The following is a 17,163-nucleotide window of genomic DNA, read 5'->3' on the forward strand; positions in this document are numbered from 1 at the left end:
TTTTTCAGAAAACTGCGTACTTTTATTATTGTTATTTCTGGGTAATATTTCTTAGTTTCATGTTGAGATGTTGTGATGGATGAGGAGTCTGACCCTGGTTTAAGAAGAGTGAAAAAGCAATCAGGGTCAAGCAGCTATCCAGCCTTAACTGACCTGAGGTTCATTATCAGCAGAACCCAGAAGGGACAAGTGAGGAAAACAAGTTAAGGTGGCAAAAGTCAAGACTATTGTAGTCTAGGACAGATAAGAAAATAAAAACTTGAATGTTTGTGTGTTTTGGCCACCCATGCCAATCCAGTCACAGACAATATCACCACAGATTTGGAAAATATTGTAGACGAATACATTTCAGAATGTACAAAAGCACCATAACTTAACAGGTTACAGGGAATTTCCTAGGACACATACGCCTGTTCTACCTGACAGAGGAACCTGTTCTTCCTGACAGGTAGCTATGTCAGGAATCTCAATGTCCCAGGTAGTATGTCATCACCACAGTGCAGAATAGTATGGATAATAGTATGGGTATTGAGACACAACGAAAGCTCAAGTTGAAGTTCTTTGAGCTCTCAGGGCCACCGTATCATAGCGTGTTTTCTTTGCTGTGATTGGCTACACTGTTTCCCCTGATGGCATCGCGCAGCCCAGAGTTGTTTTCATCCAACAATTTCTTCCACAACCTAATGCAGGACTCTACAGCAGACGTAGGAAATGTATAGTGTAGTAAACCAAACTATTTAATTATTTAGAATTGTACAAATGGACCATAAGCTTGGTATTACAATAGTATTTCATATTTTGCTCTTAACAAGGCGACTTGCCTTATTAGAACGGAGAAGCATCCCCACGGGTTCAGAACAGAGCGGAGGCTGGTGAGTAACTATAGGATCGTTAGCTACAGTAGCGTGTAAATGTTAAAACGTGAAATTTGGTCATGTATTTTTTTGGGGCACTTTGCTACAGGTCCTCAAATTCAGGTAGTTTGACGGATGACGGCTCATGCAACATAGACATTTTGGATGGGGTGTCCTTGTCATATCGCGAATTCATTGATAGGTAGGCATATGTATATGTGATTATCTTTAGGCCTGCTTTTAAAATGTTAACTTACATTTTAAATGTTGAATGAATATAGACCATTTTTTCACATCTGCTTTTCTTTTTAATAGATATGCATACTCAAAGCCTGTAATTCTTAGAAGTGTCACCGACAATATGGTAGGCTATCTGGAAGCCCTTTCAGACACACAACACAACACCAACTTGAGCCATCCACTTCAACATTTTGGAGCACGCCCAGCCTGTGCAGAATGATAAAAAATACACTGTAGTGATGCACGTAGTGATGGGCCAGTTGTTGGTGTGATGCAAGGTCTCTGTCTAATGCTACGTGTCTGTACAGGGTGGGCGTCCTACCCTTTTTGTACCATAAACCAATAGCTTTGCAGAAGTTACGAAACATCTGTGCTTTGATTGGTCGTACGCAACCGTACGGACTCAAAACACTATAGCGAGAATTTAGCGTCATTCATTCTACACAAAGGCCGTAGCCAGCGTGCGTGGTTGCCTGTCGTAGCGTAGCACATTTATATTTTTATATCAATATATTGGGGGGGACATTTTGACCATATTTGAATATATATATATTATGATTACGGCCTTGTTACATCATCGTGTCATAAAGTAATGAGACTCAATAGTGATAGTATCATTCATATATGTCAAGACGCGGAAGACCTTGAAGCAGGGGTTTAGGTTAGACCTTTGTAGATCTGTAATTTGCTTAGAAAAGCTGTCAAATTGGAAATACTACCCAGTATTACTTTATTTGTCCAAGACAAATGAAGTAATCTTAATCTTGAACAAACAATCTGTCTATCAAAGACAGCGTGTTTATTAATTAAGCATCACAGAACATTTTATCACCTATACCAACATTATCTTGTCATATGAGACTTAAGTATTTTCCAATAATTGTATTTTTGAGTTTCAAGTAAAGGTACTTTGTTTTCAGAAATTCAAATTCTTATGCTCCAAATCCAATTTACTTCAAGAGTATGGAGATCGGAAAGTTAGGCTCAGCACAGCAAACACATTCTCCTACAAGAAGGGTACGCTTGCCGCACACACACTCATACTCAATCTCTAACTCTGGAAAATTGAACCTTGAATTCACAATATATTTCATCGTTGACTGCAGTGGATGTCCCTTTCAAGGAGTTTGTAGACTTGCTACTGATGCCCCAGGCAGAGGACACTCTGGGCAGCGGTGAGTACAGGTGCTTTCAGCAGATCTTGGTACACAGACATGTCAAGGGAAGCACTGCTAATTAGGGAACTCTTCCACCTGGTCTCTTAACAGATACACTGTATTTCTTTGGAGATAATAACTTCACTGAGTGGCACTCCCTGTTTGAGAACTACAAAGCACCACCCTACTTGCTGCCTAAGACAACTGGAGCATATAGCTTTGGTATTGCAGGTCAGTAGGAACTGTGTTCTTTTGAATGACAAATGGCCCTGGCCGTTAACCTCCAGACTCATCTAGCATCATCACATTGCCTGAAGCCCTGCTAGTGCCTGGCTGAATACCGGATCTTTCTCTGACATCAAAGTCTTATCCTTACAATCTTTCATCCATAGGTCCAGGGACAGGGGTACCTTTCCACTGGCATGGACCTGGCTACTCTGAGGTCATCTACGGCAGGAAGGTAAACTACCTGTCTGCATACAGAGGGTCATCTCCCTGGGCCTAATGATGTATGAAGAGGACATTCATGCATTTTAAAGCTGTAAAGGGTTTATTAAGGTCTGTATCTGATTGAGAACATGTTCCCCGTATAGCGCTGGTTCCTCTACCCCCCAGACAAAGCCCCTCATTTCCACCCAAACCACAGCACTCTTTCCTGGGTGAGGGACGTGTCCCCCCACCTGCCTGAGGAGGAGAGGCCGCTGGAGTGCACCATCCAGCCAGGAGAGGTGGGAACAGCTCACCTGAGGCGTCACACACTTTATTTAAAATAGAAATCAGTAAAATAAAACATTCAAAGTAAAATGTTGGAACCCTCTTAGGCCAGTATTTAGTTCAAACTTGCTTAGAATATGAATATACAATGTGGACTAACGTGAAAAATATTTGTGTGTTTACTGATAGGTTCTGTATTTCCCAGACCGCTGGTGGCACGCAACTCTCAATTTGGATACGTCTGTTTTTATCTCCACCTTCCTGGGCTGAGCCCCGCACCCCAACCAACAATTATGTATATATGACAGAATGGTTCTTTTCTAAGGACTAGGAAGACATACTAGAACACAATGATTGCATTAATTTACTAAACAATATTTTACTCCACTTAACTCTTTCCCTTACTTGCTCCAGTTTTTACAATACATACACTTGTTTGAAAAAATAGTTTATATATTTACAAATGATTGCTGATGTTGTAACAACCCAAATGTCATTCATAAACCATATAGCTGCTCTATTTATCTAGTGTGGAGATCAACCTGAAATCATCATGCCAAAGTATGTTTATGGATTATGGCTTGACAAAAGGCCTGTCACTCAGGTAATGACTAGATCTGATAGGCAGAAGCAATAAGCCGTCAAATCAGCTGCTGATGGATTTCCAGGTAGCCAGTGTGGAGGATCTGATCATGACTTCCTCATATCTACACTGGCATGCCCTCTACAGGTATGTTATATTATTATTTTGCAGGTCCATGGTTCATCCTTCGTGTAGGTCCTCACAGTGAGGTCACTTCCTCCAGACCTCAGAGTGAGGTCACTTCCTCCAGACCTCAGAGTGAGGTCACTTCCTCCAGACCTCTTCTCCAGAAACATAGGTGGCTTTTACATTCATGACATCATCAAGCAGAACGAGGTCTGAGGATGGACAGAGGGAATTACTTAGCAAGTGTGTGTGTGTGTTAAGAGTTGCAAGAAATACTTGAGAGCACAAACCCATCCTGAGCCAACAGCTGTTAAAGATAATGGACATGACCACACCACCAAGTGCATGGAGAAAAGGTAGCCATCAACATTTAATTCCTTACCTGCATCTGTTCCATATGACAGGGTGCCTTTGTGTTGGCTAATGCCCAGCAGCTGAGCTGGGTGGAGGGAGGCGGCCTCCAGAGCTTCCTCCACACTGCATCCTGGTGACATCACAGACACGTGTGGAGGCACACAGAGATCAGACATGGTTTAACTCAAGTGGGAGAAACACACATTCCCAGACTTTCTCTCACCTGAAGCCTGTTTGAAGTGCCTCACACACATGTCCATTGTGGCTATGCTTCCACTGAGAGTTGTTGTGCCTGAAGAAGACAAGACATCAGTATCTTCAGTGCCTGACATTAGTACTTGAAGCTTTTCTCCTGAACAGCTGATCAGGAACTAAAACAACGTGTTAAGATCTTAACCCTTGTGTTATCTTCGGGTCATTCTGACCCATCAGTCATTGTGACCCACCGTCGTATTGCGACAAATTTACCGCATACAAAGACAAAGTGAAGCATTTTCTTTTAACAGCTAGGCTGTCTCAGACCCCCAACATTGCGATGGTTAAAAGAAAATTATTTTAATTTGTTTTTGTATTGGGTAAAATTGGGTAAACACAACGATGGTTCGTTATGAACCTTTGGGTCATGTGACCCGAAGGCAGCACGAGGGTTAACAGGTGCACAGAAGATCCCAGGTGATCAATGTGTGGCGTCACAGGTGCTTTGTTTGCAAAGAAACAAAAAGGGAAGCTTGAATATTTTTGACTTAAAGGAGATAATGACCTGCCACATAAGCATGAAGGCCCTGGATCTCAATGACCTGCTGACCCAGAGGGTGGCGCCCAGGGGGAAGACCCATTGCCGTGATGGCATCAGTCACCAACACCAGACCTGAACAACAAACGCATGTCATTTCTCTTCATTTAACTGTTTGACTTTTATTGTCACTTTACTGCCAACTGGTGTGCTGCCATGCTGTTTCATTGTACCTGAGGGGTGTGCTCTGTGGGCGATGCGCAGGGCGGCCGGGTTGGTGTGGATGCCGTCAGCAATCATGCCGTAGAACACTTTCCTGTCATGAGGGATCTGGTCACTAGTCAGCAGGCCCACTATGCCTGGATCTCTGTGGTGGAACTGCAACCCATCATTACACAGGAAGTATGTTGGTTAACTTTGACTAGTTTCAGTTTTTAGATCATGTCAAGCAATTTAACATCTGTACAATTGTTCAAATGGAGAACTTCAGTGAATAAATCGATTGTAATTGTTTACTGTTGAAGATATCTTACTCAGGTCGATTTCAATCTTTGGTTCTTCAGTGTTGCTATTTTCAACAAATCGACCTTACATTTATTCATTTAGCAGACGCTTTTATCCACAAAAAAAGTGCATAGGCCAATCATCATAAACCTTGCGATTGACCCATGTTTGCTTTTGAATCCGACTGATTAATGTTCCTTAAATAAGGTACAACACATATGATGTAAATGAACTCACTGGCAGCATTGCGTTGAAGAGGTGAGTGATGAATGACGCTCCGTGCTGAACTGCTTCCTCTGCCTGGGTGAGGTTAGCCACTGAGTGTCCTACATGTCAAACAAGTTTCACCTTATATTAAGTTAGAATCCATTTGGGTTAGCACCCAAAACCAAACCAAACGTTAAGACTAGTTGAGGCCGTTTTCCAGTCACATTAAGTATCACCTGTCAAGGTGCGCTAACGTTTAACTCTGTCAGAGCTACTATTACGGCCTTCATTATCACCTGCTTTACTTGGTCGATGGTTATTCATCACCATGACAACAACTCATTCCCCTTTATGGAGTCTGAGCTCAGGATTTGGGTGATATTCATTATTTCTTTATATATTTAAATATTAGAATCCTCCTAAATATCGCTGTAGTGTTGAAATCATTACCCCCATTTCAGTACCAAAGCTAGGATGCAAGCCCCCTCCCATAAATTAAACCCCAAAATGTAAGAGTTGCCTTGCAACAAGATATATTAGTTCTAGCCTTCAATATCTTTCAGCAAAGAAACTTCAGTTATTTTCCTAAAACCCACCTAATGAGACAGTGATGCCCATTTGCGCCAATTCCTGAATCACCACTTGGCTATTGGCTAGCTCTGGGGCTAACGTCACCATGGCAACATTGTCCAGAGCACCGTAGGTGTCCAGTAGGTCGCTCATTCCACCCAACTGGAAAGTATGTAGATATTTCTCTGGATGAGCTCCTTTCTTTTCTGGACTGATGAACGGCCCCTCCAGATGAAACCCTGGGGACAGTAAGGATGAATCAGAATGGGTTGGAAAGAGATGGAGAGAATTACATTATTGAAAGAATTAGTTATTTTAAAAAAGTCTAACCTATAACAAACATTTTAACTAAATTATATGGCGGCAGTTATATAGAATAGTGCAATATTTCATGCAAGATTAACAGTTAAAATATATATTAATCTGTGTTTTTCAACAGTACACTGCAGTGCTTAACCATTTAATGTGCTTGATTCTTAGCTGGTCTGACTCCAGATCTGCAGTGTTGTGCAGTACAGGCTGATCTGTTCTCCTTGGTGACATTCTTACCCAACACTCCAGCACCTTCTCTTCCTCCATTGTGAACTCTGACCTCAGGCAAGACCTTGAAAACAAGTAGCATCGCCATCAAGTATAACATCCCAATCAGTCATTTAACTTTACAAAGAAATATGTTGATGATACATATATGCATGACTAGAGCACAATTGTCTGTATTTTTTGTGTTATGAAACAGAAATTGCCAGTCTACAGCATCAGACAACACCTTGTGGTAGATGTTTGGAGGTGAGGTCACCAAGGTAGGGCAGAAGGAGGTAACACCATGCTCCAGTATTTTCTTTGCCACTAAAGACACCCCACCTCTGACATCTTCGGTTGCTTGAGAGAAGTCAATGCCATATCCTCCTGATGACAGATTTGAAGATGAAACAGAAGTTGTTTTGGCACTGTCATTTTAATTTGAGAAATGTGTTTACTATGTTCCCCTTCTCAGTGCTATGCCTGAAACAGTAAGGGGCGGGTCCTTGACGTTGCTCTTCCTCGCAGCAGACTAACGGCAAACGCTCCACACATTTGAGGTATTTCATGCCAAAAGTTCCATTTCTGGAGATTCTACACAGTTTGCCACAGAGCAGGTTGTAATACAAAGAACATTTGGGAGTATGAAAATGTCTTTCCAATATTGTGTTCTGCGCAATATTGCAATAATCAGGGAGTGCAATATTGCAATAATCAGGGAGTCAGGTGGCTGAGCGGTGAGGGAATCGGGCTAGTAATCCGAAGGTTGCCAGTTCGATTCCCGGTCATGCCAACTGACGTTGTGTCCTTGGGCAAGGCACTTCACCCTACTTGCCTCGGGGGAATGTCCCTGTACTTACTGTAAGTCGCTCTGGATAAGAGCGTCTGCTAAATGACTAAATGTAAATGTAATAATGAATGATGGGCTACTTGGCTATTACAAAGCTGGCATTGCCGGGCTGTATGCAAAGTGATAGAGCAAGGTAAGACAAACTATCACATAAGACTAATCATTAATCTGGGGGAAATTTTATACACATCATTATTGGTATATTTGAATATTGATCGATTAAGTTTCATGACAGAAGTTCCACATCATGAAGTGACAAGTGCTGGGAAAAAGGCCCGCGTGGCAGCATTCTTTAAATTGGCTAGGACACGGCTTTTTACTTTACCACTTTCCTTTTTTTCATATTACGAAAGTTAAGAGTTTTGAATAAGTCTCTCAATATACTACACATATTTAAAAAATATATATCTGAATACTAATAATTTGTCTGTTAAGTAGGCCACTAACGAAAACGATTGGCCTTACCGTTTATCTGGACATCTATGAATCCGGGGGCGACAATGCATCCTTTGCAATCAACAATCTCATCTGCATAACCTTTTTCATCAAAGAAGAGCTTCTCTGGGTCGAGTATTGTCCCCTCGCGGACCCAGAGGTCCTCTCTTAAGTAGGACACACAAGCAGGCTCATGAATAAACAGCATTACATAACAATATTTGCACTATGTAGGCCTATATTTTGTATGTTTTTCATAAACACAATGCATATGGAGTTAAATACAAGTCCATCCTTAATTAACGTTTAGAATGCATAACACTTTACTGATTTCATTAACTCATCAATACAGGTAAGAAAACCACTGTTCCCTATAAAGTTGTGCAGATATTGTTTTTGTGCATACGCACCTGTCAATGTGTCACATCATGTCAAGTAGCCTAGGCTACAACATAAGTGGCAGAGTAACTGAGAAAACTGAGTTCACAATGAATATGTTCAAACCTGTACAGATTTCATACCTCTGAAGCTTATGTTCTCTCAGTATCCTGCAGTTGACAAACTGGACAATAGGTTCCTCTGACACAGACTTATTGGATGGCATTTTCCGTAAAATACTTTGTCAACAAAGTTGTATTACTCTAACATAAAAACAAATAAATGGCATGGTTTAAGGAAGTATATCTGGTATAGCCTACTTTTTAATCCATACGGAGCACAAGCCTATCAGCCTAAAACAATATCCTATGAGACATCAAGATAGCATATTACTTCGAGGTGCAGAATTGACTTTGACCCCGTCCCATTAACCGACTTGTCTCAGTCGAGAAAGTTGCAATTGTGTAACAAAGATTGTCTAACAAATCTAACAAAGATCATGTAAAAAAAAATATTTTACAAATATAGCCTAATCGATAAAAAGATAATCGTACCGCTAAACGTTTAGTTGAGGGTAAACTATATCTTAATATAGGGCTAAATCACCCTACTGTTGTTGTGCAGTGTACAAGTAGCCTGCTATTCATTTAAAAGCCAATCGTTTTTTAAGAAAAAATAGGAAAACTTACCCCATAGACTTTTACACACAGTAGGATAGGCTACTCTCGCCATCAGCATTGAAACGAAAGGAGGAGCAAGCAGTCATGTGAGATTGCAGGAGTCAGCTGATCTAAACGAAAACGTCCCATTCCCAAACTAGCCGACACGTTATGGCAATATTAAATGCCACCACACAAATCTCTTAATGCTACGTCTTGCAGTGTTGCAATTTGTTCAAATCCTGGATAGATGTTCACTAAATCAAAACCTACCACACATTTTGCGAAAGAACATCATTAGGTCAGTTGTACGGGTAGCCTACAGGCTACTATATTGTGGTGTATTGGTGTTTTAAAACACATTTGTCATTGTTGCTCCAATTACAGCATAATAAAAGGCTTGGTCCACTGAACCCTGGGCGGCCACAGTGGACCTTCCCGAAATGTTGGTCATGTGACATTTTCCATAGCGCCATTTTCTCTGCTAGCTACACCGGTGTTTAAGCCAGGAACAGTTGCCTGTTATTAGCCTTATACCCTGCACTGAACACTTGGGCAAGTGCTTCTGTTGAGCGACAACGGGGGTGTTTAAATATATAGTTAGTCATACCAGAAGTGTTCATTATCTAACTACTCAGTAAGGGTTAGGGTTATTAATTGCTCTGAAAAATGTCGGCAGATAGCCCTCAATACTCCCCGTTCTTTGCTGTGATGGGAGCTTCTGCAGCCATGGTCTTCAGTGGTAACTATCAACCATTAGTCACCTCGCCTAAACATTATATTTCAGTATATTTCAATACTTATTTTATAAATTAATAATTGAACGGCGACATGATTTGTCGACTTCGATTAAGCTGTCTTGCTAGCACACATGCGGTGGTTTGTAACACTGGTGTGAGGGGGAAGGATCCGATATTCCCATCACAGTTGACGTTACTTTTTAGCTAGAGCTAGCGTAGGTAGGCAACAAAATAAATAACGTTAGAGATCTAGCTACAATTTGTATTTCACATATGTTTGTGCTCGATCTATTCAATACTGATCTTGACTGCGAGTTTGACACAAACTATTATTTTTCCTGTCGGTTAATATGGGGATGATCTCAAACACTACCTTGCTCACCACTCACAAGGCGTATCTGTAGGCTACTACTACTAGAATCTAAGACAGCCAATTTACAAGAGGCAGTTAGAACCGAAACTGTACAGTACTGTAGCTAGTGGTACATGCCAGTGGAGCGAGTGGTACGTGCCAGTGCCTCCACTGGCACGTGACAGTGCCTCCACTGGTACGTGACAGTAGCTAGTGGTACATGCCAGTGCCTCTACTGGTACATGACAGTAGCTGGTACGTGACAGCGCCTCCACTGGTACATGACAGTTACCGTTCTGTTGATAGTGGTATGCAAGTGTCTCGTGGCAGTTGCATTGGGTGTCTTGCAGCTTTTGTTTACTGTCATGTAGCCTAACAGTGCGTGTCCACTGCAGCGACGCGGAGTCTGGAGTCTGTTAGCACGAACATTTTAACTTATTTTTTTTAATAAAAGTTTATAGCCTGTTCTCCTATTCTAAAATGGCCGCGGGGCAGTTACACGACAGTAAACAAAAGCTGCAAGACACCCAATGCAACTGCCACGACACACTTGCATACCACTATCAACAGAACAGTAACTCTCATGTACCAGTGGAGGTGCTGTAACGTACCACTAGCTACTGTCATGTACCAGCGGAGGCACTGGCATGTACCACTAGCTACTGTCACGTACCACTAGGTGCCAGTAGAGGCACTGGCATGTACCACTAGCTACTGTCACGTACCAGCGGAGGCACTGGCATGTACCACTAGCTACTGTCACGTACCAGCGGAGGCACTGGCATGTACCACTAGCCACTGTCACGTGCCAGTGGAGGCACTGGCATGTGCCACTAGCTACTGTCACGTACCACTCGCTCCACTGTCACGTACCACTCGCTACAGTACAGTACAGTTTCGGTTCTAACCGCTACTGCAATTTACGCTGTAGCCTACTAGTGTCCCTACCAACTGTCTTGTTTTTGACGAACCCCGTCGGCTGGACGATATGGCCAAACATAGTAGTTAAAAAAAAATATATATATATATATATATTCAATGTTTTACAAAGCACAAAATATAATTTTGACAATTGCGAAAAGGTGATTGCAATTTAAAAAGCTGCCACCATGTGTAGGGATATTGGCCTGTAAACCGATTGTGTTTTGTTTCTGTAATAATTTTTTTCCTCCTTTCTTGAAGCATTGGGGGCAGCCTACGGCACAGCCAAGAGTGGAACTGGCATCGCTGCCATGTCAGTGATGCGGCCAGAACTCATCATGAAGTCCATCATCCCTGTAGTCATGGCAGGTATTATCGCCATCTATGGGCTCGTGGTGGCTGTGCTGATTGCCAACAACATCTCTGAGACAATCACCTTGTATAAGTAAGTTTCATTAAGAGAAATAGGATCAGGATGAACATTAATTTCAGTCAGTGAGTGTTTACCATTCTATTTGTCCTCTTCTAAAATGTAATCATCTTTCTTCAGGAGTTTTCTTCACCTTGGCGCTGGGCTGAGTGTGGGCTTAAGCGGACTGGCAGCAGGTTTTGCTATCGGCATTGTGGGAGATGCAGGTGTCAGGGGCACAGCCCAACAGCCCAGGCTGTTTGTGGGCATGATCCTCATCCTCATTTTTGCTGAAGTTTTAGGGCTTTATGGCCTCATCGTGGCTCTCATTCTGTCCACAAAATAAATGTTTGTCTTTACCATCTCATTCATTCCACACATGCAGAACAACAACCCTTTTGCTCAGTTCCATATCAACTTGTGGACCTTAATCTACCATGTGGATCTGACAGGACCAGGTGTGTTGGTAGTATTGTAAGAGTTCTACCTGGAGTTTTAGTCATGCCGTCTGCTGTGTCACTACATGCACCCGTCAAGTTCTCTTAGATCCACTGTTTAGGTCTAGGGGTTGTTTTAAGATGGGTTATGATCAAATGGTTGGATTTCAGTCTAATCTTATCTATACAGTTGTCCAAGGTTAGTTAGTCTAGATCCCTTTGTAAATGTGCTCAGTCAGTGTAGTATCCTGTCCGTGCCGTGCATGTTTGAGAATCAATGTTATCCACTTCTGGCTTCGTTTTGGTCATCACTTGTCTGAAAACTGACTTGAATGAATCATGGACATTTATTTTTATTCATTTTTGGGGACATTTTTAGTTTCAAGTTGATGTTAAAGAAGCTTTACAAGTGTAAATTGATTTTTTCACTATGGAAAATTGAAGATTTTAATTTGTTCATGCTACTGTTTAAATTGAACAATGTCTACTAAATTCCTAGTATATGTTTACTATAAATGTCTGTATAGTGAAATGAATTGCACTGTGGATAATGGTAAGTGCTTGGAATTCCTCTGTGTGTGGTGGAAGACTAGTGTCCTGATCTGTGCTCGGGGTAAATGAATGGGTTTGTGTGTGTATTGTATGACTATTTGTATGTTTGAACTCCAATGCAACATTCTCAATCACATGTACTGTTCACCTGTAGTACTGCATTCTTTATTTTGTTGAAGGGGGAGGCTTGCGGTTTGCCTGATCTGATTTCCAAATAAATCTCCCAAACCTGACAGGTTTTTCTATCAATGTTTACTTAGATTGAGGAACTCGCAATGGTAATCCAATGTGCTTGTTATGTATTCCGTTTTACTAAATGATTATCCACACCATATTAATATATATTATTACTAATACATAGTAAACTTGGGATAGTAACATCTGTATGCAATAGAAGAACCATCACTCATCAAAATATAACCACATTTTCTGTAAACAAGCAGTAGCGTAATATAAAGGGGAAGGAAAAAAGTATCCTAATCATAGGATATGAAAATAGTGTGACGACATGTTCATCATCCAATCACTGGTTGCTCGCTAGTTGTTCGTTACAAGTGAAGGTATTTTGTTTACGTCCGTTCTGACAAGTAGGTCATGATAGGAATGCTGGATAGCTAGTGAGCGAACTATCAACATAACTACGTAATTATATTGTCGTAGGTAGTTAGTTGCTGAGCAGTTACATTTGGGAATAAGAATACACTGAAGACTGACAATACTGACGTGTGTACTGTATTCGGTATCGTTAGCTACATTAACCTAGCACGAGATAGGCTAACTTTAGATATACTAGCTAGTCTAGATTAACTGTAGGCTTCAACTACTGTAGTTAGCCTAGTCTAACTGGCAGGGACTAATTACTGTATGGTTAGCACTAGCTTGATAACGACCTAAGTCTATATAAAATAATACGGTGGCTTGCAGTTTTTCCTAGCTTATGCTATAAACACCTGGCAGACGCATAGCTAGTCTAGTCCTCCTTACCCTGAACTGTCTTCAGCAAGGGCTGGCTTGTGTTACTGTTAGCCACGCTAGCTAGCCTAGCACTTTTTACAAACTAGTACAGCTAGCTCTTGTTACATACTCTAGCTAGTTGGCTAGTAAACCAGCATTAAGCGAAGGAATTGACTGTCACCTTCTAGCTGGCCTGTCTGGCAAGCAAGCAAATTACTAGGTTACTGTAGACCAGGATATCTAGCTAGTTATGGGAAAACAAAATCAACGCGATTAGTAGCAAGTTAGAACATGAATGTGATCTTGACTAGGCTAGGTATTGAACCTATACATTGAGAACACTCGTTATACTCATAAAACGTGATTATTTTTTTGTAAAAGAAAAAACATGGAATACAATGTAATTACGTAAAATCCTGCATATTTTCTAGTAGTATCTCGTAATAGTTCTGGTCAGGACTACGGTGTAGTGAATAGAATGGATCAGGTAACCTTTCAGGTTTTAACTTTGGTGTGACTCTTGCTTTACCACAGGTCAAATTATCTCACCACAATGTCCAGGCGGAGCAGGAACAGTCGGGCGTGGCGTTATGTCTGGAGTGGAATACGCCGCGATGCGGACGCCCGCGCGCTGGGGCTTGCCTCTGAGACCGAGGACTGGCGCTATGAACGTTTACAGGTAAATAATGTTCGGTGCAATGGTACAGACGTGTGATATCTTTGATTGTACTTCCACTTGCGACGGCGTCGAAATCTGACGCACTGATTTATTATGTATTTTACCATCTCAATAATTGCAAGATTACACGAAATTAAAATCTGTAATTAGAGTAGCCTACATGTTTAAACAAACCTGCATATATTTCTATTAAAATAACTAATCTAGCTCTTCAAACTCGTGTGGAATAAGTGTAAACACATTTTAACAGTTTACATGACTGCTAAAGTGACAGCCCCTTAACTTATTTCACAATAAATGGAAAATCATTGACATGCAGATAGTAATGGTGAGTTTCATATTCATATTGTAATAGTTTGTGTTTGTGTGGTTTCCAGTACAGTGACTCTGACTCTGAAGCAGATTTCCCGGCCGTGGTGGCGCCCCCACTCCCCAGTGCTGTGCCTGTCACAGGGGAGTCGTACTGCGGCTGTGACTCTCTGGCTGAGTCAGGCTACACCCCATGCCCGAGAGGCTTCCACCGGGTCAGAGACTGCCACTGTGGAGAGGATGACCAGGGTGAGGGCCTGGACAAAATACTAATCAAATATATAATGCATATAATGTAATATAGTAACGGGGTTGGGCTCAATTGTCTTTCATCACGCTGGAAAAGTACAGTGTTTAATGTTTTTTTATCGATTGAAATAATATAAGTAACGTCTAATCATGTCATAAAAGCATTGTAAATGCACACCATCGATTTGGACTAGCCTGATATTTAAGTCACAATTTCCAACTTGTCAAATGTCACTATCATCAAAGTCTGTCGGGTCTAAGTATGCAATATTTATTTTAATGAATGAACTGAACCATTGTCTTATAATGTTTCAGACTTCGACTGGGTGTGGGATGACAGCAGTCGATCTACAGCAACGTTGTTAAGCTGTGACAACCGCAAAGTGAACTTTCACACAGAGTACAGCTGTGGCACCGCTGCTATCCGTGGGGCCAGAGAACTGGCTGAAGGGCAACACTTCTGGGAGATCAAGATGACGTCCCCAGTGTACGGCACAGACATGGTCAGTGTACGGCACAGACATGGTCAGACTACAGCTCCTTAATCACCTTTTGGTACTAGATAGATTATTAATTTGAGATTATTATTCTTTGAAGACTTGCAAGTCTCTGTGTTGTTGTGTAGATGGTAGGCATTGGGACGTCAGATGTGAACCTGGACAAGTATAGACATTCGTTCTGTAGCCTCTTGGGGAAAGATGAGGACAGTTGGGGTCTCTCCTACACTGGTAAGCCATTTTCTACTTCCATTGAACAGTGTTCACTAGTGTTTCGATCTGAGAAGATGCAATGAAGTTAAAGTGCAGGCTCTTCATGTGAGCGTACTCTCTTAGCTCCAAACACACACGCTTCTACTACTAACAATTGAACATTTGTGAGTGAGTCCCATTGTTTACATGTTTATTTGGGTGCAGGTTTACCTCTATTATTTGTGTGTGTGTGGGGGGTGGGTTGTGCTCAATCATGAGAATAAATAAAAACAACATTTCTTTAAAATATTTGTTTTTATCAAACAATACCAAACTTGTAAGAACATTTAAAGCCCTCCGTGTTTGCCTTCCTCATAATAGGGTTGTTGCATCACAAAGGAGATAAGGTGAACTTCTCCTCCCGGTTTGGCCAGGGCTCCATCATCGGAGTACATCTGGACACCTGGCATGGCACCCTTACTTTCTTCAAAAACCGCAAGTGCATAGGTAATGATTATTATTACTATTTTTATTTATTCAGGGAAATCAGTGAACAGCAAGTTGTTGTTATTGACCAACTTTATAGGAAGTAACAGTTTTTGAGAGTCATTGGAGCTTTTCCATACTGCCTTGATAGTGAATGAAACATACAGCTCAGAATCACAAGAACACTGTCATCTTCCGTGTCCTCATGTTGTCCCAGGTGTTGCTGCCACAGAACTGCAAAACAAGAGGCTCTTCCCCATGGCCTGTTCCACAGCAGCTAAGAGTAGCATGAAGGTGATCCGGTCCTGCTTCGCGCCTACCTCCCTGCAGTACTTGTGCTGCGCCCGCCTTCGCCAGCTCCTGCCAGACTGCACGGACACGCTCAGTGTGCTGCCCCTCCCGCCTGGGCTGAGACACCTGCTGCACACCAAGCTGGGATGGGTGCTGAGCCTCAACGGCTGTGGCTCAGAGGAGGGAGCTGACGGCCCTGAGCGCCCCGCAGCCTCGCCCCCGGGCACCCCCGCAGCCTGCCGCTCGCTCTGTGACTCAAAGGGGTGCTGCTCCAACCCTGAGGCGTACCAGAGGAAACGATGTCGGTGGACATGATTTGGACCTCCTGCCCTTTGAAAAACTCACGATACGCAGTGTGTGCCTGCGTATCCACAAACAGGAAACCACACTAGACATAACGGTAGAAAATGTGAAAATATGAGACGATTGTTTCAGAACATGGTTACTCTCTGATATATGAATGTGACACAAAGACATAACCACGGCCAAATATCAGTGCACATTGTTACAGTATATATATATGCAGTTGGAAGGAGTCAGTGTTTCTCAGCTAAATAAGATCTAGTTTTCACATTTCTAACTGTCCAGGAAAAGCTGAGTGCAGAGTGTATATAGTTTCCCAGAATGCTTGTGAAGGATTGTCTAATCTTCTTGTTGAGACAGGTTGGTTTTGCTGGGTCTTTACTGGTTTCCTGGGTTTGATGTATGTGTTGCCTACTTCTTCTCTTTCTGTTAACCTATTCCTATCTAAAAGATATCATGTGCATTATGTAAATAGATTTTAATATTAGACCAAGCCTTTCCAAGATGGTGGCTAATATGAAGACCTTCAGCAGTAGATGTGTGAGTGACCGATCAGATGAAGACGATTGGTTCACTTTTTCTGTTACCAAGGGATCCAATCACACTCTTTCTGTTACCAAGGGATCCAATCACAGCCCTGCACTCATTGGTATAGTTCATAGATACTTCTCATTGGTAAAGCATTTGACTGCAGATCAAGAGGTGCACATTCAGTCCCCCACATGTACGTCGCTTTTGATAAGAGCATCTGCTCAATGAATACATTAATATTATTATTGGTAAATATAGGGTTAGGGTTAGTTAGGGTTAATATAGGTTTGTCACTACTCGGTAGAACAATTATACAGGACTGTGGTGCTGACATGAGTAATTTCAAGGTTTAAGAATTTAGTAACCACTGATGATAAA

The 17,163-nt window shown here is 41.8% G+C and overlaps 4 protein-coding genes and 1 long non-coding RNA gene across 10 annotated transcripts; 4 read left to right on the forward strand and 1 right to left on the reverse strand.

The window, feature by feature from the left end:
- Window positions 1–634: 634 nt before the first annotated feature.
- On the forward strand, window positions 635–3,394 carry jmjd8 (jumonji domain containing 8). The gene is made up of 9 exons (XM_062484778.1): window positions 635–872; window positions 964–1,056; window positions 1,170–1,218; window positions 2,015–2,111; window positions 2,201–2,269; window positions 2,363–2,482; window positions 2,644–2,711; window positions 2,845–2,979; window positions 3,155–3,394. The coding sequence occupies exons 1-9, from the start codon at window positions 760–762 to the stop codon at window positions 3,233–3,235; spliced, it is 825 nt and encodes a 274-aa protein (XP_062340762.1). The 5' UTR covers window positions 635–759; the 3' UTR covers window positions 3,236–3,394.
- amdhd2 (amidohydrolase domain containing 2) lies at window positions 3,320–9,373 on the reverse strand. Of its 2 annotated transcripts, XM_062484740.1 has the most exons (13): window positions 8,914–9,373; window positions 8,368–8,487; window positions 7,877–8,013; window positions 6,809–6,948; window positions 6,592–6,646; window positions 6,069–6,281; window positions 5,503–5,591; window positions 4,995–5,139; window positions 4,789–4,896; window positions 4,252–4,320; window positions 4,057–4,158; window positions 3,801–3,886; window positions 3,320–3,746 (listed from the first exon to the last, which is right to left on the reverse strand). In XM_062484740.1, exons 2-12 carry the CDS (start codon window positions 8,448–8,450, stop codon window positions 3,813–3,815), a joined length of 1,215 nt encoding a protein of 404 aa, XP_062340724.1. In that variant the 5' UTR covers window positions 8,451–8,487; window positions 8,914–9,373; the 3' UTR covers window positions 3,320–3,746; window positions 3,801–3,812. The 2 variants fall into 2 exon arrangements, 1 of the variants encoding a protein (XP_062340724.1); XR_009932712.1 differs by having other exon boundaries at window positions 3,801–4,158.
- Window positions 4,151–5,274, forward strand: LOC134039070 (uncharacterized). The gene is made up of 2 exons (XR_009932740.1): window positions 4,151–4,429; window positions 4,694–5,274. It is a non-coding gene; the product is annotated as an uncharacterized LOC134039070 (long non-coding RNA).
- Window positions 9,374–12,527, forward strand: atp6v0ca (ATPase H+ transporting V0 subunit ca). The gene is made up of 3 exons (XM_062484812.1): window positions 9,374–9,625; window positions 11,158–11,341; window positions 11,447–12,527. The coding sequence occupies exons 1-3, from the start codon at window positions 9,553–9,555 to the stop codon at window positions 11,649–11,651; spliced, it is 462 nt and encodes a 153-aa protein (XP_062340796.1). The 5' UTR covers window positions 9,374–9,552; the 3' UTR covers window positions 11,652–12,527.
- Window positions 12,528–12,785: 258 nt separating this feature from the next.
- spsb3a (splA/ryanodine receptor domain and SOCS box containing 3a) lies at window positions 12,786–16,741 on the forward strand. 5 transcript variants are annotated; one of them, XM_062484754.1, is made up of 7 exons: window positions 12,786–12,854; window positions 13,783–13,927; window positions 14,305–14,485; window positions 14,801–14,988; window positions 15,111–15,213; window positions 15,556–15,681; window positions 15,878–16,741. In XM_062484754.1, exons 2-7 carry the CDS (start codon window positions 13,802–13,804, stop codon window positions 16,264–16,266), a joined length of 1,113 nt encoding a protein of 370 aa, XP_062340738.1. In that variant the 5' UTR covers window positions 12,786–12,854; window positions 13,783–13,801; the 3' UTR covers window positions 16,267–16,741. The 5 variants fall into 5 exon arrangements, with proteins under 5 accessions (XP_062340738.1, XP_062340729.1, XP_062340728.1 ...); XM_062484745.1 differs by having other exon boundaries at window positions 12,845–13,307; window positions 13,339–13,927; XM_062484744.1 differs by having other exon boundaries at window positions 12,845–13,017.
- Window positions 16,742–17,163: the final 422 nt, after the last annotated feature.

The sequence above is a fragment of the Osmerus eperlanus genome, chromosome 2, assembly GCF_963692335.1.
Source record: "Osmerus eperlanus chromosome 2, fOsmEpe2.1, whole genome shotgun sequence".
NCBI classification, from domain to species: domain Eukaryota; kingdom Metazoa; phylum Chordata; class Actinopteri; order Osmeriformes; family Osmeridae; genus Osmerus; species Osmerus eperlanus.